This window comes from Amblyraja radiata, chromosome 22 (genome assembly GCF_010909765.2).
Source record: "Amblyraja radiata isolate CabotCenter1 chromosome 22, sAmbRad1.1.pri, whole genome shotgun sequence".
Lineage (NCBI taxonomy): Eukaryota > Metazoa > Chordata > Chondrichthyes > Rajiformes > Rajidae > Amblyraja > Amblyraja radiata.
In genome coordinates this window covers 10,659,289-10,678,734 of record NC_045977.1, presented here as the reverse complement: position 1 = coordinate 10,678,734, position 19,446 = coordinate 10,659,289, and the positions used below count along the sequence as shown (strand labels likewise).

Genomic DNA, 19,446 nt, shown 5'->3' with positions numbered 1-19,446 from the left:
ATCCCCTGACTCCGCTATCTTTAAGAGCCCTTTCTAGCTCTCTCTTGAAAGTATCCAGAGAATCGGCCTCCACTGCCCTCTGAGGCAGAGAATTCCACAGTCTCACAACTCTCTTTGTGAAAAAGTGTTTCCTCGTCTCCGTTCTAAAAGGCTTACTCCTTATTCTTAGACTGTGGCCCCTGGTTCTGGACTCCCCCAACATCGGGAACATGTTTCCTGCCTCTAGCGTGTCCAGACCTTTAATAATCTTATATGTTTCAAGAAGATCCCCTCTCTTCCTTCTAAACTCCAGAGTATACAAGCCCAGCCGCTCCATTCCCTCAGACAAAGTCTGAGCTGGGTAGGAATGATTCGGCAATTCCTCTACCTAACACTACCGTGAAAGACTCAGCATGATGCGTGTACATAATTGATATATAAGAATTCTTGAATCACTGCATATTTCTAAAGAAATCACTCTATGTGTCTTTGGAGAAGTTGCTATAGTTTCTGTATTTGATTTTCCTTTAAGTAGTCTTTTCTAAGTAACTCAGTAAACTTGTTTGCGGTATGATAGACTGTTTGCACCGAGTAATCCCTCTGCCCTTCATCCAAATCAATGGGTGATGCAGTGCTGTCAGTTAAATAATCTGGAACATGCTTCAATCACTTTCAAAAGCAGTTTTCACTGCTAATTGAGCGGTATTCACTTGCTCGTTCAGTGAATCCTTTAATAACAAGGCTGTGAAACAAAAAGAAGAAATAGCTCCAAAAACAGAAATAATCAATGGTGTGAAGACAAACTTGAACTCGGCTATTGTGCAAACAACAGCGGTAACACCTAGCGCTATTTTGATAAGTGCCCGGGATATTTTACCTGGAGATTGAATTTCGGTTTTCAACAGTGCCAAGGGTTTACCACTGGCATCCGCCAGTCTTTGCAGGCACTTGTCACGGAGATCGCGATGGTGCCAGAGGTACACCAACCCCGCGACCACCAGTCCAATCCCAGTGGCAAAGGACATGCCAGGAACTGGCACGGCTCCCACTGCCCCTGCAAGCGCTGCAGTCATCCATATTTTTTTCTCCAACATTCTTCTCTTCTCTTCTATTACGTTTGAAGTCACGTTTGGGAGTGACAGCAAGAAAGCAATCTTCTTAACGCTACACGGGTCATTTGCGAAGATGCCCTTTAGAGCGGGGAAATCATAATCATCCTGGTGAAAGCAGGAAATCAGAAAAACTGCTGGTGACGTAACTCCCACCTCTTCCAAGGTGGTAACACAGTCCTTCCTGATCTTCTCCAGTTCTTTGTTCAAAGCTGCACCGTCCATTTCCAGCGGAGGGAGGTCATTGTCAACTTTGGACTGAACAAAGTACAGTTGTTTACCCTCTTGTTGCACTGCTTTGGCAACTGCCCCCTCCTTTCCTTTAAATTGGCATTCTGACATGACGATGAACAAATCATATCTCTCAATATTTACCATTTTTAGGTACTCACTCGACAGTAGTTCAGAATCTATTGCTGGAAGTTCTGCAAAACGAACATGAGGCAGAATCGGATGGGGATGTACAATAGGCTCATTAGTTTCCTCATTATCAACCTTTTCCTCCTCATTTATCTCAAAGCCTATTATTGCAGCAATAAAGGTAGATTTGCCTGCACACTTTTCACCTATAACTGCGATATTATGTTGTGCATTACTCAGGTCATCTAATTTATTCTTGATCTCTGGTATTACTGCTTCCAGTCCGCCATCGTTGTAATTGTTTTTTAGTCGTTCAAGTTCTTCCATATTGAAGAATTCAGATGATGGAATCATGCAATCCCTGGAAAAAGAAGAGATATTTACATACCGCACAACAGATTCAATTTCTTAAACCATCCGAAGATAGACACAAAGTGTTGGGTAACTCAGCGGATCAGGGAGCATTTCAGGAAAAAAATGATGGGTGACGTTTCGGGTCGGGATCTTTCTTAAACCATTCTACTGACTCTTAAATGGATCTTGAGGATATTGCTACTGTAAATAACATACACTCCACCACACAGTGGTGTGGCTGACAGAGTACTGTCTCAGCAACCCTAGTTCTGTGCTATTTTCCAATGATGGCTGTGTGGAATTTGACATTCTTCACGTGATGATATGGATTCAGCCAGGTCCTTAGGTTTCTTCCATGTCCCAGTGACATGCAGGTCAGTAGGTGAAATGGCTGCTGTAAATTGTCCTTAGTGAGCGGTAAAATCTGGGATTGTTGATGGGAATGTGGAGAGAGTAAGTTAGGAGAAAATTAGAGGAAAAAAATAACGTGCGCAATTCTAAACGCTGCATTTTAGGAATTATCTCAAGGCTCTGGAGAGATTACAGGCAATTTCCAGTGGGGAGTTTAACCTAACAACCTGCTTCATGAGGCAGCATATTCTTGAAGTGCTGCAATAACTTTTTACATTGCAAGGAAATATGGAAAGTTAATGTGTATGGATTTAAATTGTTAAAACGTCTCTGATGTATTATCTATTTTGCTATTCAGCATTATATTACGTTATATCGAAACAACTATTGAAAGAGGCCAAGTATAAATCTGCAACGGGATCCTCGACCATCAGACCCCAATCAGTGAGGATAAGGGACAAATCATCCTCCACGATATTCCTCAACACTGGTGCTCCACAAGGCTGCGTTCCCAGCCCACCTCTGTACTCCTTGTACATCCACGACTGTGCAGCCATGTTGTACACACACCCCAGTTGATGGTTGAAAGCTGCAAATTCCTAGGAGTAAATATCACCAACAACTTGCCCTGGATCATCCATGTTGAAGCAATAGCCAAGAAAGCACACCAACACAAACAATTCCTAAGAAGGCTTAGGAGGTTCGGCATGTCCCCAACAACTCTCGCCAACATCTACAGATGCACCACAGAGAGCATTTTATTGAGATGCATCACATGGTTTGGGAACAGCTCCATCCAAGTCCGCAAGAAATTGTCGAGAATTGTGCACAGCCCAGACCATCACCCAAACCAACCTCCCTTCCATTGACTCAATTTGCACCTCACATTGCCTCTGCAAGGCCAGCAACATAACCAAGGACGATTCACACCCTGGTCACTCCCTCTTCTCCCCTCTCCCATCGGGCGAAAGGTATAAAAGTGTGAAAATGCACACCTCCAGATTCAGGGACAGTTTCTTCCCCGCTGTTATCAGGCAACGGAACCATCCTACCAACACTAGAGAGCAGATCTGAGCTACTATTTACCTCAATGGAGACCCTCAGACTATATCTTTGATCGGATTTACTGGACTTTATCTTGCACTAAACATTATTCATGTTCTTCCCTTTATCATGTATCTGTACACTGTGGATGGCTCGATTGTAATCATGTATTGTCTTGCTGCTGACTAGTTGGCACGCAACAAAAGCTTTTCACTGTACCTTGGTACACATGACTAAACTAAACTCAATAAATGAGTAGAGTTCAGAATCCATGTTCTTAGTGCAACAATAATGCAATTAATGCAGAAATTTGCTGGATTGGAAGACCAAGTGTCGAGTCAATTTGTTTTCCATCCTATAATTCATAGAACAGTGCAGCAGAGGAGGCCACACGTGCCAGCTCTTTGAAGATCTGCACAGGCTAGTTCTATACTCCATTTTTCCTAAATAACTTCCAAAATAGTGCCACTCAGTTGCCTTCAAAAGCTTCCTTGGCAGTTGCTCCTGTCATCTTTGCAGCCAATGCTCTCCGGACTCAGCAAGTTTCTACTCTCTGTTTATGGATCCATCTCCCAGATTAAAATTTTGCTTGCTCAACCAAAATGTCCCACAATTCTGACAATTTTTTTAGATATCTCTATAATATTCCCTGCTTTAAACTGAACGTTCACGTCTTTTACAAACTCCACATTATCAAACTTCTTCAACTGTGGCAACAATTTGGCAAACTTCATCTCTAATCTCTCCAGAACCATGAGATTATTCCTAAAGTGTAGCGCCCAGAATTGTACACAATTCTCTAGAATAGAGCTAATAGTGATTCATATTCTCTGTTGTTCAATGCGAAGCATCTTTGTTTTCCAATCATGGTGACCCCTGCACTTTCTTAATCACCTTTTCAAATTGTCCTGTCACTTTCATACTCTGGGTAAACTTTCCCCTCCACTCTTCCCTGTCACCCCTTGACCCCTCTGCTCAACCCCTCATACCTGCACAACTCTCACAATGGCAACATAGGGCGGCGGTAGAGTTGCTGCCTTACACCGCCAGAGATCTGGGTTCCATCCTGACTACGGGTGCTGTCTGTATGGAGTTTGTACGTTCTCCCTGTGACCACATGTGGTTTCTTCGGCTGCTCCGGTTTCCTCCCACACTCCAAAAACATACAGGTTTGTAGGTTAATTGGCTTTGGTAAAAACTGCAAATTGTCCCTATTGTGTAGGACAGTGTTAGTGTATGGGAATCGCTGGTTGGCATGGACTCGGTGGGCCGAAGGGCCTTTTTCCATGCTGTATCTCCAAACAAAATTTCAATTATACTACCTCTGCATGTTGATTTCACCTAATTCAATATTTTTTTACGTTTGCTGAATTCAAATATTTGCTTCCATTTTATGCAGAAACCTTGTGGAATGCCAGACCAAAGATAAAAAATGGGAATGAACTATTTGCACTTCTGCTGTAACAAGATATTGGAAAGAGCAGATGAAACAGCAGCTGTGCTGAGAAAAACATGATTAACATTTCAGGTTTGTGATCCTTCATAAGAAATCCTCTAGGATTGCCCTCTCCTCTCCAGGTGAGGCAGAGGTTCACTTGTACCTCCTCCAACCTCATCTACTGTATCCGCTGTTCCAGGTGTCAACTTCTGTACATCGGCGAGACCAAGCGCAAGCTCGGCGATCGTTTCGCTGAACACCTCTGCTCAGTCCGTCTAAACCTACCTGATCTCCCAGTGGCTCAGCACTTCAACCCCCCCCCCCCCCCCTCATTCCCAATCTGACCTTTCTGTCCTGGGCCTCCTCCATTGTCAGAGTGAGGCCCAGAGCAAATTGGAGGAACAGCACCTCATATTTCGCTTGGCTAGCTTCAGTGGTATGAACATTGACTTCTCCAACTTCAGATGGCCCCTGACATCAGTCTGAAGAAGGCTCTCGACCAGAAACGTCACCCATTCCTTTGCTCCAGAGATGCTGCCTGACCCGCTGATTTACTCCAGCATTTTGTGTCTACCTTGCAAATTAACCTGTAAGGAATCCTGCACTACCACTCCCAAGTCCCTTTGCAGCTCTGATTTATTAATCCTCTCCCCATTTAGAAAATAGTCCACACCTTTATTCCTACTATCAAAATGCATGACTGCACACGTTGCTATGCTCCATTCTGTCTGTTACTTCTTTGCCCACTCTCCCAACCTGTCCAAATCCTTCTGTGGACTCCCTGCTTCCTCTACACTACCTGCCCCTCCACATATCTTTGTATCATCTGCAAACCTGACCACAAAGCCTTCAATTCCCTCATCCTAACCATTAATATACAATGTGAAGAGTTGCGGCCCCAGCACCGACCCCTGTGGAACACCAGTCATCTTCAGCAGACAACTAGAAAAAGCCCCCTTTATTCCCACACTTTGCCTTCTGCCATTCAGCCAACCTTCTATCTATGCTAGTATCTTCCCTCAAATGCTATGGGCTCTCATCTTTAACAGCCTCAAGTGTGGCACCCGATTACAGGCCTTCAGAAAATCCAGACAAACAACGCCCACTGACTCTCCTTTGTCTGTCCTGCTATTTATTTCCTCAAATAATTGCAACAGATTCGTCAGGCAAGATCTCCCCTTCACAAAACCTGACTTCAACCTGTTTCATCATGTGCTTCTAAGCACTTGGAAATCTTGTCCTTTTTAATGGACTCTAAAATCTTACCAACCACTGAAGTCAGGTTAACCAGCCTATAGTTTCCCCTCTTTTGCTTTGCTCCGTTCTTGAACAGCGGAGTAACATTTGCTATTTTCCAGTCCTTTGACACCCCACCTGACTCTATATATTAACAGGATCATATACACTGGAAAGTGCACATTTTCAGAAATGATGACAAAACAGATACAAACAATGACATAGCACTGCTGTGACTTTGTTATCTTAAATAATAGAAATGGATTATTACAAGTAAATCGGAGGATCATCTGTACAAATAATAACCTAGCATTCAGACTTAATTTGGAAAGGGTAAATAATCGCTGAACAACCTCGTTATTTTTGAGGAAGTGTTTATAGATGGCTTGTATTAAAGAAGAGACCCGAGGGACTGCAGATGCTAAAATCTTGAGCAAAAAAACAGACTGCTGGAGGAACTCAACGGGTTAGGCAGCACTGGTGAAGGGAATTGGACAAATGAAGTTTCGCGCCGGGACCTTTCTTCAGACTGATCTATTGTACACCTAAACTTCCAAAAACAGGTTAAAAAAATCATAAGGCGAACTCAAAACCACGAAGACCCAGTATTTATCCGGGAAATGGTTAAAGAATTGCCCAATGAGTTGGAAATAATGAACGTGTTGGAAGGAACTACAGATGCTGGTTTACCCCGAAGATAGACACAAAATTCTGGAGTAACTCAGCGGGACAGGCAGCATCTCTGGAGCGAAGGAATAGGTGACGTTTCAGGTCGAGACCCTTTTAAAGTCTGAAGAAGGGTCTTGACCCAAAACGTCACCTATTCCTTTTCTCCAAAGTTGCCGCCTGACCCGCTGAGTTACTCCAGCTTTTTTTGTCTATCTTTGGAAAATAATGAATAGTGACTGGATGAATTAGCATCAGATTTAGGGTGAGATGATGGAAGCAGGGTGTCTCATTGTTGGAGCATTGCTCAATCAACCTGAATACCACAACTTAATGAATATTGCAATAATCCACAAGTTGCAGCAGTCCAGGAGGGATCACCCAAAATGATCAAATGAGTTGCAAATGGGCTGAAGAGTGACAGGTGACTTTTAATATTTAATACTGCATACTTATCTTCTCAATTCAATTTCAACTTCTGTTTAATTGTACACTCGTTTTCAATTTCCAAGAATTTGAGCAATTAAATGACTACAGATTTACAATGAGAGTTTTTACCTTTTACTTGAAGCGAGGCTAATGGAAATGAGATATAGAATGTAAAAGCGCGCCTCGTCTACCCAGTTATTGATACCTTGCCCTGCAGTTCATTAACCACAAGGTGATGAGTTGATTTCAGAGACGGCGCTTGCAGCAAGCATTTAACCGTGAAATATTAGTTTCAACGGAGTCCATTTGAAACCGTAGTTTTATCTGTGATTTAATTCCTCTCCTATAATATTCACGGATTATGTCGCAAATGAAGGCACTCCGACCGTCCTTCTCTTTCTCTCTGTCCCACCGATTCTTAATGCAGTAGTCTCTCGCACAATCTTTTCACCGGTATGCGGTTGGTCTCAATCAAGGGCCGTTTGCAATTAGTGCACAAGGTCGCGCCAGCGAAAACTATTTAGATGCTGCTAAGATTGAAATCTGTGCGAATTTAGTAATTATGACCCCCGCAGCAACGCGAGGAGTCTCCTACCCGGCATTATTTATTACTGACAGGCGGGCTCAGCCTGCAGAGAGAGAGCGCTGCAGGTTAGAACTAACATTCAACATTCTCCATATCCCCAAATGCAGATGCTAATAGTCTCATAACGGTCATTGTTACCACGCTACTGTCGTCCTCCGCACGATTCTCCCGACCAGCTCCAAGATGTGCGATCTTCTACCGCAATGGGTTGCAGCGACAAGACTGAGAGGTCAGAAGCAAGACAGACATCTGAGGCCAGAAGGAAGCCGTATCAATAATAGACGGCCGCAGAAATAACATTGATGGCAATCGGGCTCAGTGCATGTTGAGAAAGTGCAAAATATAGTGACTGCTATCACAGCAAGTTAGCATTATTATTAGCACCACTGTGGGGGTTACATCCTGGGATCTCAGACCATACCCGTCCAATGGTGAAGGCTTTAAGAAGGAACTGCAGATGCTGGAAAATCGAAGATGCACAAAAATGCTGGAGAAACTCCGCGGGTGCAGCAGCATCTATGGAGCGAAGGAGATAGGCAACGTTTCGGGACGAAACGTTGCCTATCTCCTTCGCTCCATAGATGCTGCTGCACCCGCTGAGTTTCTCCAGCATTTTTGTATACCAATGGTGAAGACTTGCTGTCCAAAGCGGTAACAACAACAGTGATCCACTGACCTATCTCTTAACTAGGCATCTCTGACTGTATTGTGACATCTAAACAACCTTAAAGTCTCCATATAAAAATAAGGAATTGCAGATGCTGGTTTACACAAAAGGACACAAAGCGCTGGAATAACTCAGTGAGTCAGGCAGCATCCGTGGAGAGCATGGATAGGTGATGTTTCGTGTCGGGATCCTTCTTTTGAACAAAGGTAAGTCCCGACCTAAAACATTATCTATCCACGTTGTCCAAAGATGCTGTCTGACGTTACTCCAGCACTTGTTCTCCACCCTGTCACAGATATTCCTTTTATTTTCTCCATCCAGCCTTTTCTGCAATTTAAGACAGACTGACGGAACTGTAGAACTTTGTGTTCTACTTAAAACTCACTTGTTTTCTCACTTTTCCAGTTCTGATAAAGGACCATCGACCTCCACGGTTGCTGCCTCAGTCACTGGACATTCCAGCTCTATTGTTGTACCACACATGCTATCAGTGTGTTTAAAGTCGCCTGTCTCTTCAAGGTCACACCCTCTGGGAAATACATTGGCCCTTTGAAAGTTAGGCACTGTATGTGAACAAACTTTCTAGAACGTAACGTGCTTCTGTGTTAGAATAAATACATGTTCCATTTTTATGGTATACAGACTTCAAAGCAACGTCTTACTTCATGCATAGTTCTTCTTCTTCTTTCGTGTGGCGTGCACAGCCTAAAGTTGTTGGACAACTTGTTCTATTTGATCTTCCGTTTGTGCACGTCGAGTTGATTGCATTAGTCGAAACAGGGCGGACCACGTGAAGGTTGCAATCTTCCACCCCAATGCATAGTTGATGCAAGAGGTAATTTTGAATTTTGTTTCTCAATGCCCTGATTTCAAAATTCTCACACCTAGTTTATAATCCCCATATGATATTATCACTTCCTATTTCCGCAGTAATCCCTAGCCCTGGCCACTCTCACTTCTGGAGATTGGGTGTGGAAGATAGTATCAAACATATCCAGGTAAATCGCTACAGTGCACTGTGCCGCGGGTACAGCCAGAGAGTGCCATTGCAGAAGGGAATTAATGTGTTCTCCTTTAGAGAAAATTTAACATTTTCATGAACATTCAAGTATAAGGGAAATGATCGTCAAATTGGAACATGATACCAAGAAATATAACTTAGAACAGTACAGCACAAGAACAGGCCTTTAAGCCCACAATATCTGTGCTGAACATGATGCCAAGACCATCACTAATCTACCTGCACATAACCAATATCCCTTCAATGCCTATCCAAAAGTATTTTAAATGCCACTAACATATCTGCTTCAGCCACCACCCCTGGCAGCGCATTCCAGGCACTCACCACCCTCTGTGTAAAAGACATGCCCTTTGTCCATCTCATTTTAAAGCTATCTACCTCATCTATGCCTCTCATTATGTTATATACTTCGAACAAGTCTTCTCACTACCTCTGGTGTCTCAGAGAAAACAATCTAAGTCTGTCCAACCTTTCCCTGCAGTTAATACCACCTAATCCAGGCACCATTCTGGTAAACCTCCTCTGCACCCTTTCCAGAGCATCCACACCCTTCCTGTAATGGGGCGACCAGAACTGCTCGCCATACTGCAAATGCTGCCTGACTGAAGTATGTCTTCTTTATCAACCTATCTACATGTGTTCCCACTTTCTGGGAGATATGGATTTGACCTCGAAGATCACTCTGTAAATCAATGCTGTTAAGGGTCAAGATATGTATAAATGTTAGGACTGTAAAGAATCAACACTAATCCAAATGGATTTTGATATGATGGAGCAACAAGGCCACATTTAGATAACTTAAACATGACCAGTGCAAATCAAATAGACAAATCAAGTGCTAAATACATACACCAAAGGGAGCAGCATTAAATCTAGTGGCAAAAGAGTTTGATGTTTCAAGGCATCACTCTCTAAAGTTTTATGAAGTTGCAGATAATTTAGTAAATTGTATACACTGGACAAGCCACATTCAAACAAAAGTATTTTATCTTTAGTTAGATCACAGAAAGAATAGTGTTAAGTTTTCATGTCTTCACGTGAAGGCAGGCATTGGAGATCTGAGAGGAGTGCATTTGATGGCCTCAATTATGAGTCCATGGTTAAAACACCATGGTTACCCAGTTAGACAATGTGTTCTTTCTCCTTTCTTCAGAAAGCTCTTTGATTGCGGAATAATTTGATCATTGTTTATAACATTGTGAAGGGGAAGAAGTGTGTTGTTGTCCACCAATCATTTCAACTACATGCAAGCAGGGGTCTTACTTGTGAGTAACACAAAGGAGAAAACCAAGTCTGGGAAAAAGATCACGAGCATTCACTTCATCACTCCCCTCATGATTTTCTATACTTCAATAGAAGATTAGCCTGAGGGCTATAGGTCAGCCCTCAGCTTCGTACGTCCAAAGAAAGAGGTGGCACAGATGTGCAGTGGTAGAGTTGCTGCCCTACACGCCAGAGACCCAGGTTCAATCTCGACTACGGGTGCTGCCTGTGTGGAGTTTTGTACGTTTCCCCTGTGACCGTGTAAGTTTTCTCCTGGTGCTGCAGTTCTCTTCCACATTCCAAAGACACGTATGTTTGTAGGCTAATTGGGTTCTGTAAATTGTGCCTCTGTGAAGGATAGAACTAGTGTATGCGTTATCACTGGTCGGTGCGGACTCAGTAGGCCGAAGGGCCTGTTTCCATGCAGTATCCCTAAACTAAACAAAAGTCCCAGCCTCTCCCTACAGCTCAAGCTTGCAAGTCCCAACAACATCTGTCAATCCCTTCTCCACCTTTTGTAACTTAATGCCATCCTTCCTATAGCTGGATGATCAGAACTGTACACACAGCTCCAAGTATGGTCTCACCAGCTGTATCTTGATGTCCCAATATTCATAATGTTAAGAATTTGTAAACCTTTACTGCCGTGGATCATAGATTGCTAAAACATAGAGATGGATCTCATTGGCAGTATTTTCAGTTAATGTAGAAGCCTTCTCTACAACTGAGCTCAGGGGCCTGGAGTGACATTTTGTTTGCGCTGTTCAGTCACCAGTTTTAATGCCTCGTTTGGTTAGTAAAAGTGGTATATTGCAACTTGTTATATTCTCGAAAGCCATTAATGCAGGAGTCAAGAGTGTTTAATTGTAATATGTACTGACAACTGAACAATTAAATTCTTACTTGCTCCAGCATAACATACCTGTAACACAATAAACATGCATAATATATAATCAACAAAATTCAAGAAATTAATAACCTCAATACTCTTTCAAAGGAAGCCCAATGTCATTAGTGCAACCACGCAGTTTACAATTTGTGGGTTAGTGTTCTGTAGTATTCAGGAGCTTGATGGATGTTGGGAAGATGCTTTATTTGAACCTGGAAGTCGCGGTATTCAGGCTCCTATACCTTCTTCCCAATGGTGGAGTGAAATGAAAGAGTGGTTCGGGTCTGCAGATACTGGTTTACACCAAAGAGAGACACAAAATGCTGGAGTAACACAGCGGGGCAGGCAGCATCTCTGAATAAAAGGAATGGGTGATGTTTCAGGTAGAGACCCTACTTCAGACAGAGTCTCTGAAAAAGGGTATCAATCTGAAACATCATCCAATTCCGTCTATCCAGAGTTGCTGCCTGTCCCGCTGAGTTTTCCAGCATTTAGTGTCTATCTTTAGTGGCTAGGGTCCAGCGGGTTTTGGATGATGCTGTTGGTTTTTTGAGGTAGTGCGTCCTGTAGATCATAAGGTCAGAAGGAATAGGAGTAGAATTAGGCCATTCAGCCCATCAAGTCTACTCTGCCATTCAATCATCACTGATCTATCTCTCCCACCTAACCCCATTCTCCTGCCTTCCTCCCATAGCCTCTGACAACTGTACTAATCAAGAATCTTTCTATCTCTGCCTTAAAAATATCAACTGACGGCCTCCACAGCCTTCTGTGGCAAAGAATTCCACAGATTCACCACCCTCTGACTAAAGAAATTTCTCCACATCTCCTTCCTAAAGGAACGTCCTTTAATTCTGAGGCTATGACCTCTAGTCCTAGACTCCTCCACTAGTGATAACATCCTCTCCACATCCACTCTATCCAAGCCTTTCACTATTCTATATGTTTCAATGAGGTCCCCCCTCATTCTTCTAAACTCCAGCAAGTACAGGCCCAGTGCCGACAAATGCTCAGCATAGGTTAACCTACTCATTCCTGGGATCATTCTTGTAAGCCTCCTCTGGACCCTCTACAGAGCCAGCACATCCTTCCTCAGATATGCTGCCCAAAATTGCTCACAATATTCCAAATGCGGCCTTACCTGTGCCTTATAGAGCCTCAACATTACATCCCTCTTCTTGAATACAAGCCCTTTTGAAATAAATGCTAGCATTGAGTTTGCTTTCTTTACTACCGATTTGACTTGCAGATTAACTTTTTGGTAATCCTGCACCAGCATTTCCAAGTTCCTTTGCACCTCCAATTTCTGGATTCTCACTCCATTTAAAAAATAGTCTACGCCTTTATTACTACTACCAAAATGCATGGCGCCACACTTTGCTACATAATATACCATCTGCCACTTCTCTGCCCACTCTCTCAACCTGTCCAAGTCCTTCTGCAGAGTCCCAGCTTTCTCTACACTCCCTGCCCCTCCACCTATTTTCGTATCATCCGCAAACGTTGCCACAAAGCTTTCAATCCCTTCGTCCAAATCATTAATATACAACGTGAAGAGTATCGGCCTCAGCACTGCCCCTTGCAGAACTCCACTAGTCACTGGCAACCAAACAGAAAAAGCAGCCTTTATTGTCACTCCGTCTTCTGCCATCCAGCCAACCTGATATCCATGCTAGTATCTTCTCTTTGATACCGTGGGCTCTCATCTTCCCAAGCAGCCTAACGTGTGACACCTTATCAAAAGCTTTCTGAAAGTTTAAGTAAATAACATCTACTGACTCTCCTTTGTCCTGTTAAATACTTCAAGGAATTCCAGCAAATTATTCAAGCAAGACCTCCCCCACAAAGCCATGCTGACTTCGGCCTATTTTTATATGGTGAACCTCCAAGTACTCTGTAACCTCATCCTTTATGGACTCTAAAACCGTACCAACCACCGAAGTCAGACTAACCGGCCTATAGTCTCCAAATTTCTGCCTTGCTCCCTTTTGGTACAGCGGGGTAATATTGCCAATTCTCCAATCCCTTCGACGGTGAGGAGCATTGATCGTTGGTGATGAGTTCAGCATCCACGATGGGTTGGGCTGGCGAGGTGCAATACTCTTTGTAATCGTATGGAATAAATCTGCGGTTTTGTTGCGGCTCTTAAATCCACACAAGTTGCAAACTTCATGGGAATCGGATCAGCAGAGCCCGCGGTTTCCATGGCGACCAGACGCAGGGCTCGGGTTGAAGCGAAGATGATGAAGGATCTTTGGTTTGAAGTTGCCGCCTCCGCCTCCCCGTACGCGGGGGGTTAGTTACTGTGGGAGTTGTAGTCCACGTGGGGAGGTTAACGCAGGATGGAGAGTTGCAATGAAAAGAGAGAAACGTCGCAGCGTTCAGTCATCGTGCTATAAATATTGCAACTTGTTATATTCTCGAAAGCCATACAGGAGTCAAGAGTGTTTAATTGTAATTATGCACTGACAACAGAACATTGACATTCTTACTTGCTCGGACATAACGTAGTAGTGGTGTTGTTGGTGGTGAGTGTTGTGGTCGCAGCCGGGGACGCGGCCTGAGGGAGCGGTTGTGGAGAAGGCCGGCGGGCGGAGTGAGGGCGGGCGGGCGGGTTGGGACCGGACCGGAACGGAGCGGCGGGGCGGGGCGCTGCGCACCGGCGGAGGCCACAGCGCGACAGTTTCCGGTGTATGGCGGGGGGAAGAGAAGGTGAGAGTTTGTATGTGGAGAGCGAAAGAGGGGGGAATATTGTGAGTTAAACAGCGATGGGAGTAAAGGGAGGTGATTGTAAACCGGCCCGGAATCAACGTGGGTCAAGGTGAGCAACGTGGGTCGCGGGCGCCGAGGGGCTTTGCCCACAGCAATGATGGACATTATGAAAGTATCCCATCCCAAAAAGGGACAAAAGTTGGAAGCCGCCTCGATCTCCCGATGTTGTGGGCTGGAGGTTCTGTGTTTTAACGCGTTGCTGGGGGTGGGAGTGGGGCTGCTCGCTGGGGGAGGGGTGGCGGTGCCAGCGGTGCTCACGTGACCCGGGCAGAGCTGCTCTGATCATCCAAGTGAGACAGACTCCACATGCTGGAGTAACTCAGCTGGTCAGGCAGCATCTCGAGGATAGACTGAAAATGCTGGAGTAACTCAGCAGGTCAGGCAGCATATCTGGAGGATAGGTTCAACATGCTGGCGTAACTCGGCGGGATGGGCAGCATCTCTGGAGGATAGACACACTGTGCTGGAGTAACTCAGCGGGATGGGCAGCATCTCTGGAGGATAGACACACTGTGCTGGAGTAACTCAGCGGGATGGGCAGCATCTCTGGAGGATAGACACACTGCTGGAATAACTCAGAGGGTCAGGCAGCATCTCTGGAGGATAGACACACTGTGCTGGAGTAACTCAGCGGGATGGGCAGCATCTCTGGAGGATAGATTCAAAATGCTGGAGCTACTCAGCAGGTCTGGCAGCATCTCTGGAGGATAGACTGAAAATGCTGGCGTAACAGTGAGACAGGCAGCATCTCTGGAGGATAGGCACACAGTGCTGGAGCAACTCAGCAGGACGGGCAGCATCTGGAGAGAAGGAATGGGTGACATTTCTGGTCGAGACCCTTCTTCAGACTCAGAGTCAGGGAGACGGAGTCTAGAGGTATGGAGGAGTAAGATGTGAAAACGACAGATCAAAGCAGACGTTGATAAGGAAATGTAGACAGGTTCACTGTTGGCTGAGAGGAAGGTGACAAGGAGGCATACAATCAGTAAAATTAATCAGAAGGACAGTAAAACTAGTCGGAGAACTCGGGAGGGGGCAGGGACAGAGAGGATGCAAGAGTTACTTGAAATTGGAGAAATCAATATTCATACTGCTGGGTTGTAAGCTGCCCAATCAAAATATCAGGTGCTGCTCATCCAATTTGCGTTGGGTCTCACTCTTACAGTGGAGAAGGCCCAGGACAGAAAGGTCAGCATGGGAACGGGAGGGGTGTTAAAGTGTTTAGCAACCGGCAGATCACATAAGCCAAGGCGGACTGAGTGGAGGTGTTCAGCGAAAGGATCGCTGAGCCTGCACTTGGTCTTGCCGATATATAGGAGAAACAATGCTGGAGTAACTCAGTGGGTCAGGCAGCATTTCTGGAAAGAAGGAATAGGCGACGTTTCGGGTCGAGACCCTTCTTCAAACAGGGAGTCAGGGGAAAGGAAAACAAGAGATATAGACTGCGATCGTAAGGCTCTCTCTACCTGTTGGCTGCTCACCTTGGTCCGCTGCACACCTCGGATGGCATGCGCCCAGCCCCCACCCCACAGCTCATCGACCTTTATGCACTACCAGACCTGATGAGAATCTGGTGCTGTCTGAGCTGCCCAGTATTTCCAGCATCTTATACATAGATATATAGACAATAGGTGCAGGAATAGGCCATTCGGCCCTTCGAGCCAGCTGCACCGCCATTTAATGTGATCATGACTGATCATCCACAATCAGTACCCCCGTTCCAGCCTTCCCCCCCATACCCCTAATACCTCTATCTAACTCTAGCTACCGTTTTTATTTCAGATAAAACATTTTAATGACACTCGATTCAGATCGAGTGTCATTAAAAACAGCCCCACATGAGTGAAGAGTGTGCTTTTTTGATGCTTTTAATTTATTCATGGGAGTTTGGCAGTTAATGTATTTGAGGCAAGGAGGTAGGGTCATAGAGTCATACAACATGGAAACGGGCTCTTTGGCCCAACTTCTCCATGCCGACCAACATGCCCCATCTACACGAGTCGCATGTGCCCATGCTTGGCCCATATCCCTCTAAACCTATCCTATCCACCATGCACCTGTCCAAATGTCTCTTAAACATTGTGATAGTACCTGCCTCAACTACTCCCTCTGGCAGCTTGTCCCAATTACCCATCACCCATTGTGTAAAAAAAAGTCACTCCTCAGATACTTTAAAAATCTCCCCCTTCCCCCTCCTCCCCCCTCCTCCCCCCTCCTCCCCCCTCCTCCCCCCTCCTCCCCCCTCCTCCCCCCCCCCCCCCCCCCCCCCCCCCTCTACCAACTAAATGGGAGGCTGCACACTTTTACATTGGATTTTGGATGAAGCTATACTTGAATATCACAACTCTTATCAATTGATTTACTGTTGGTTTTTCAACCATTCCAGGCCTTCTCGGCTATCCCTATTGAAGTGGAAATCTAAATCTCCATAGTTAGGAATGTGCAGACATTTTTTAGTTTGATTGTCTTTACAGTTCTTTATGTATGAACAATGTCACTGTGTCATGTGCTGAAGTCATTAATACATGAGTTCCACAATTACGGTCCCGTGGGAGGAAGCATGAACTGTGCATATCCATGTCATGTTTCAAAAATGTTTATCAGTCTGGATACCTAATCAGCACTGGAGATGAACTGGAGCAATGAAAGTTGTTTTCAGGCCCATTAGATGCAACTATAACAGCAAATAAATATACAATAAATTAATTAGTATCTATCGGTTATTTAAAGTAAACCATGTAATGATTGTGCCAAAGAGTATAGCAACCATAATAGAGCAGATTCCACACAGGTTCAGTGCTGAGGTAGAGTTGTGGTTCAAGTATCCCATGGTTGATGGGAAGAAGCTGTTTTGAACCTGGAGGTCATGGTTCTCGGGCTCCTGCACCTTCGTCCCGATGGTAGCAGTGAGAAAGGAGTGAGGCCAGGGTGGTGTGGGTCTTTGATATTGGCTCTCCTCTTGAGGCACAGCATCCTGTAGATCCCTTTGCTGATGATAAAGTCCACCACTTTTTGGTAGCCACCTTCGTTCTTGACCATTCAAATTTCTAAACGAGGCTGAATTGGAACCAGTCAATGTGCTCACCACTGTACTCTTGTGAATGTTCAATAGTTTGCCAACATGAGGAAGTGGAAGTGTTGATGAATTTTCTTTGTACTTGCATCAATCTGCTGAGCCCAGGACAAATCATTAGAAATTTGTACCTACAGAAACCTGGAGCCATTGGCTCTCTTCTCTGATGTCCTGCCCCCTGAAGACAGATGCATGGTCCTTGGCTTTTCCTTTCTGAAATCAACAATGCGCTTCTTGATAATGATTTTTGTTCCGGCACCCCTCAACCAAATTATCAGTCTCCCATCTGAACTCTTTTTGACAATCACCTGTTATTTGTCCAGTGATCTGCAAATTAAAAAATGGCAGTGTAACTGTGTCTGGCTCCACAGTAGTGGGAATAGAGAGAATGTGCAGCAGGGAACTGGGCAGGCAGTCCTGAGGTGTCACTGATTGAGGTCTAATGATGAGGAAGCTGAGGTTCCAGTTGCATAGGGAGGATCAGAGACCCAGTTCGCTGAGTTTGACGTTGAGTTCAGAAGGGATGATGGTGGTGCATGCCTGCTGAGAGTTCTGGCTGAAAGACAAATCATTGTTGGGCACGAGTGGGAAACTGGAAGACTGGAGGTTGGCTAGTATTGTGCCTCTGTTTGAGAAGGGATGCAAAGAAAAACTTTGGAACTATAGACTGGAAAGTCTAACATCTGTGGCAGGAAAGTTACCGGAGAGGATTCTGTGCGATAAGGTGGAAAGACAGGTTGATTTGGAATAGTCAGCATGGTTTTGTCTGTGGGAGATTGTCACACAAATTTGATAATGTTAGGTAGTAGAAGTAACCAAGAAGATTGACGAGGCCAGGGTAGTTTATGTGACTTCAGCAAGGACTTTACAATTCTGCTGGTAGGCTGCACTGGAAGGTTAGATTGCATAAGATCCAGGACAGCTAGCTAACTAGATACAGAATTGGCCTTGTGGTAGGAAACAGAGGGTGGTGATGGAGGGGGCTTTTTCAGATTGGAGATCAGCTAAGTCACACGAGGGCAGGACCTTCACAGTGACTGGTAGGGTTCTAGGAAGTATTATAGAGAGGGATCTAGGAGTATATAGTTCCCTGAAAGTGGTGTCACAGATACATAGGTAGTGAAGAAGGCCTTCATCAGTCAGGGAATTAAGTACAGGTGCACAACCTTTTATCCGAAAGCCTTGGGACCAGACACTTTTCGTAATTCGGAATTTTTCGGCTTTCGGAATGGAAGATTTTTAGCGTAGATTTTAACGGCTGGCTCAGTGGTAGAGTGCTCGGCTCATATCCGCAAGGTCGCGATTTTACGCCTCGATCCCGGCAGTTGATCGTGAGTTTGAGTCTTCAATGTAGTTTTTTCTTGCAGAATAGGAGAGAATAGGGAGGGTTAGGCTGGGATCATTCTCTGCGAGATGATCTTAGTGCGGGAGACAAGTGTAGGAGAGGTGTACTGACTGTGTGGGCAGAACTTTGGAAGTGATTGCCCACCATTCTCAAAAGCCGCTGTGTCTCCCTGTCCCTCCAACTCCAGAGGAATCCGCTCCCCGATGGGCCGCTACGGCGACAAGTGGCAGTTCGCCCACAGCCCAAGCTGCGCCACCCCAAGAACAAGACGTACCTTGCACACCATCAGCTTCTGCCCCTACGGGGAGCGTGTTCCTCTGGAGTTGGAGTGGGGCTGGGCTGGAGTTGCTGATCTGGGATCTCCGTGCTTGCAGTGGGCCTGGGGGTCGGTGTCCCGATGAGGGGGCGCAGCTCGGGCTGTGGGCGAACTGCCACTTGGGGTCCGTAGCGGCCCATCGTGGAGCGGCTTCTGGTGGTCCTGACGTCTCTCAGCTCCTGTCCAGAGGGATGGCCGGAGACGTCAGGACCAACAGGAACCCGCTCCCCGATGGGCCGCTACGGCGACAAGTGGCAGTTCGTCCACAGCCCGAGCTGCGCCCCCTCATCCGCAACCCGGGTTCCTCTGGAGTTGGAACGGGGCTGGGCTAGAGTTGCTGCTGGCTGTGAGTCTCTGGGATCTCCGTGCTTGCAGTCGGTGTCCCGTTGGTCCTGACGTCTCCGGCCACCCCCCTGGACAGGAGCTGAGACTGGGAACTGTACCGCCCTTGCCCCCTCCCTCTGCAACTGCAAACAACCCCACTCTCCTGCTCACCTGCAAGGGCGGTACAGTTCCCAGTCTCAGCTCCTGTACAGGGGGGTGGCCGG

General features: G+C 45.5%; 2 protein-coding genes across 6 annotated transcripts in view; one reads left to right on the top strand and one right to left on the bottom strand.

Annotated features, from left to right (window-relative positions):
• Nucleotides 1-614: 614 nt before the first annotated feature.
• On the bottom strand, nucleotides 615-13,981 carry LOC116985571 (interferon-inducible GTPase 5-like). The gene is made up of 2 exons (XM_033040384.1): nucleotides 13,885-13,981; nucleotides 615-1,809 (listed from the first exon to the last, which is right to left on the bottom strand). The coding sequence occupies exon 2, from the start codon at nucleotides 1,800-1,802 to the stop codon at nucleotides 642-644; it is 1,161 nt and encodes a 386-aa protein (XP_032896275.1). The 5' UTR covers nucleotides 1,803-1,809; nucleotides 13,885-13,981; the 3' UTR covers nucleotides 615-641.
• A 67-nt stretch (nucleotides 13,982-14,048) lies between these two features.
• wdr24 (WD repeat domain 24) overlaps nucleotides 14,049-19,446 on the top strand; it is a 31,885-nt gene continuing 26,487 nt past the window's right edge. The window contains exon 1 of one of the 5 annotated variants that reach the window (XM_033040383.1): nucleotides 14,049-14,104. The gene's annotated coding sequence lies outside the window, so the exon portion shown is untranslated. Of the gene's footprint in view, nucleotides 14,214-14,331; nucleotides 14,343-19,446 lie in introns of those variants that run through there. The other 4 variants (XM_033040382.1, XM_033040378.1, XM_033040381.1 and 1 more) reach the window with 4 other exon arrangements.

Coding starts and splice junctions, on each gene's coding strand:
- LOC116985571 (XM_033040384.1), bottom strand. CDS start 1,802: ATGATTCCATCATCTGAATTCTTCAATATGGAAGAACTTGAACGACTA.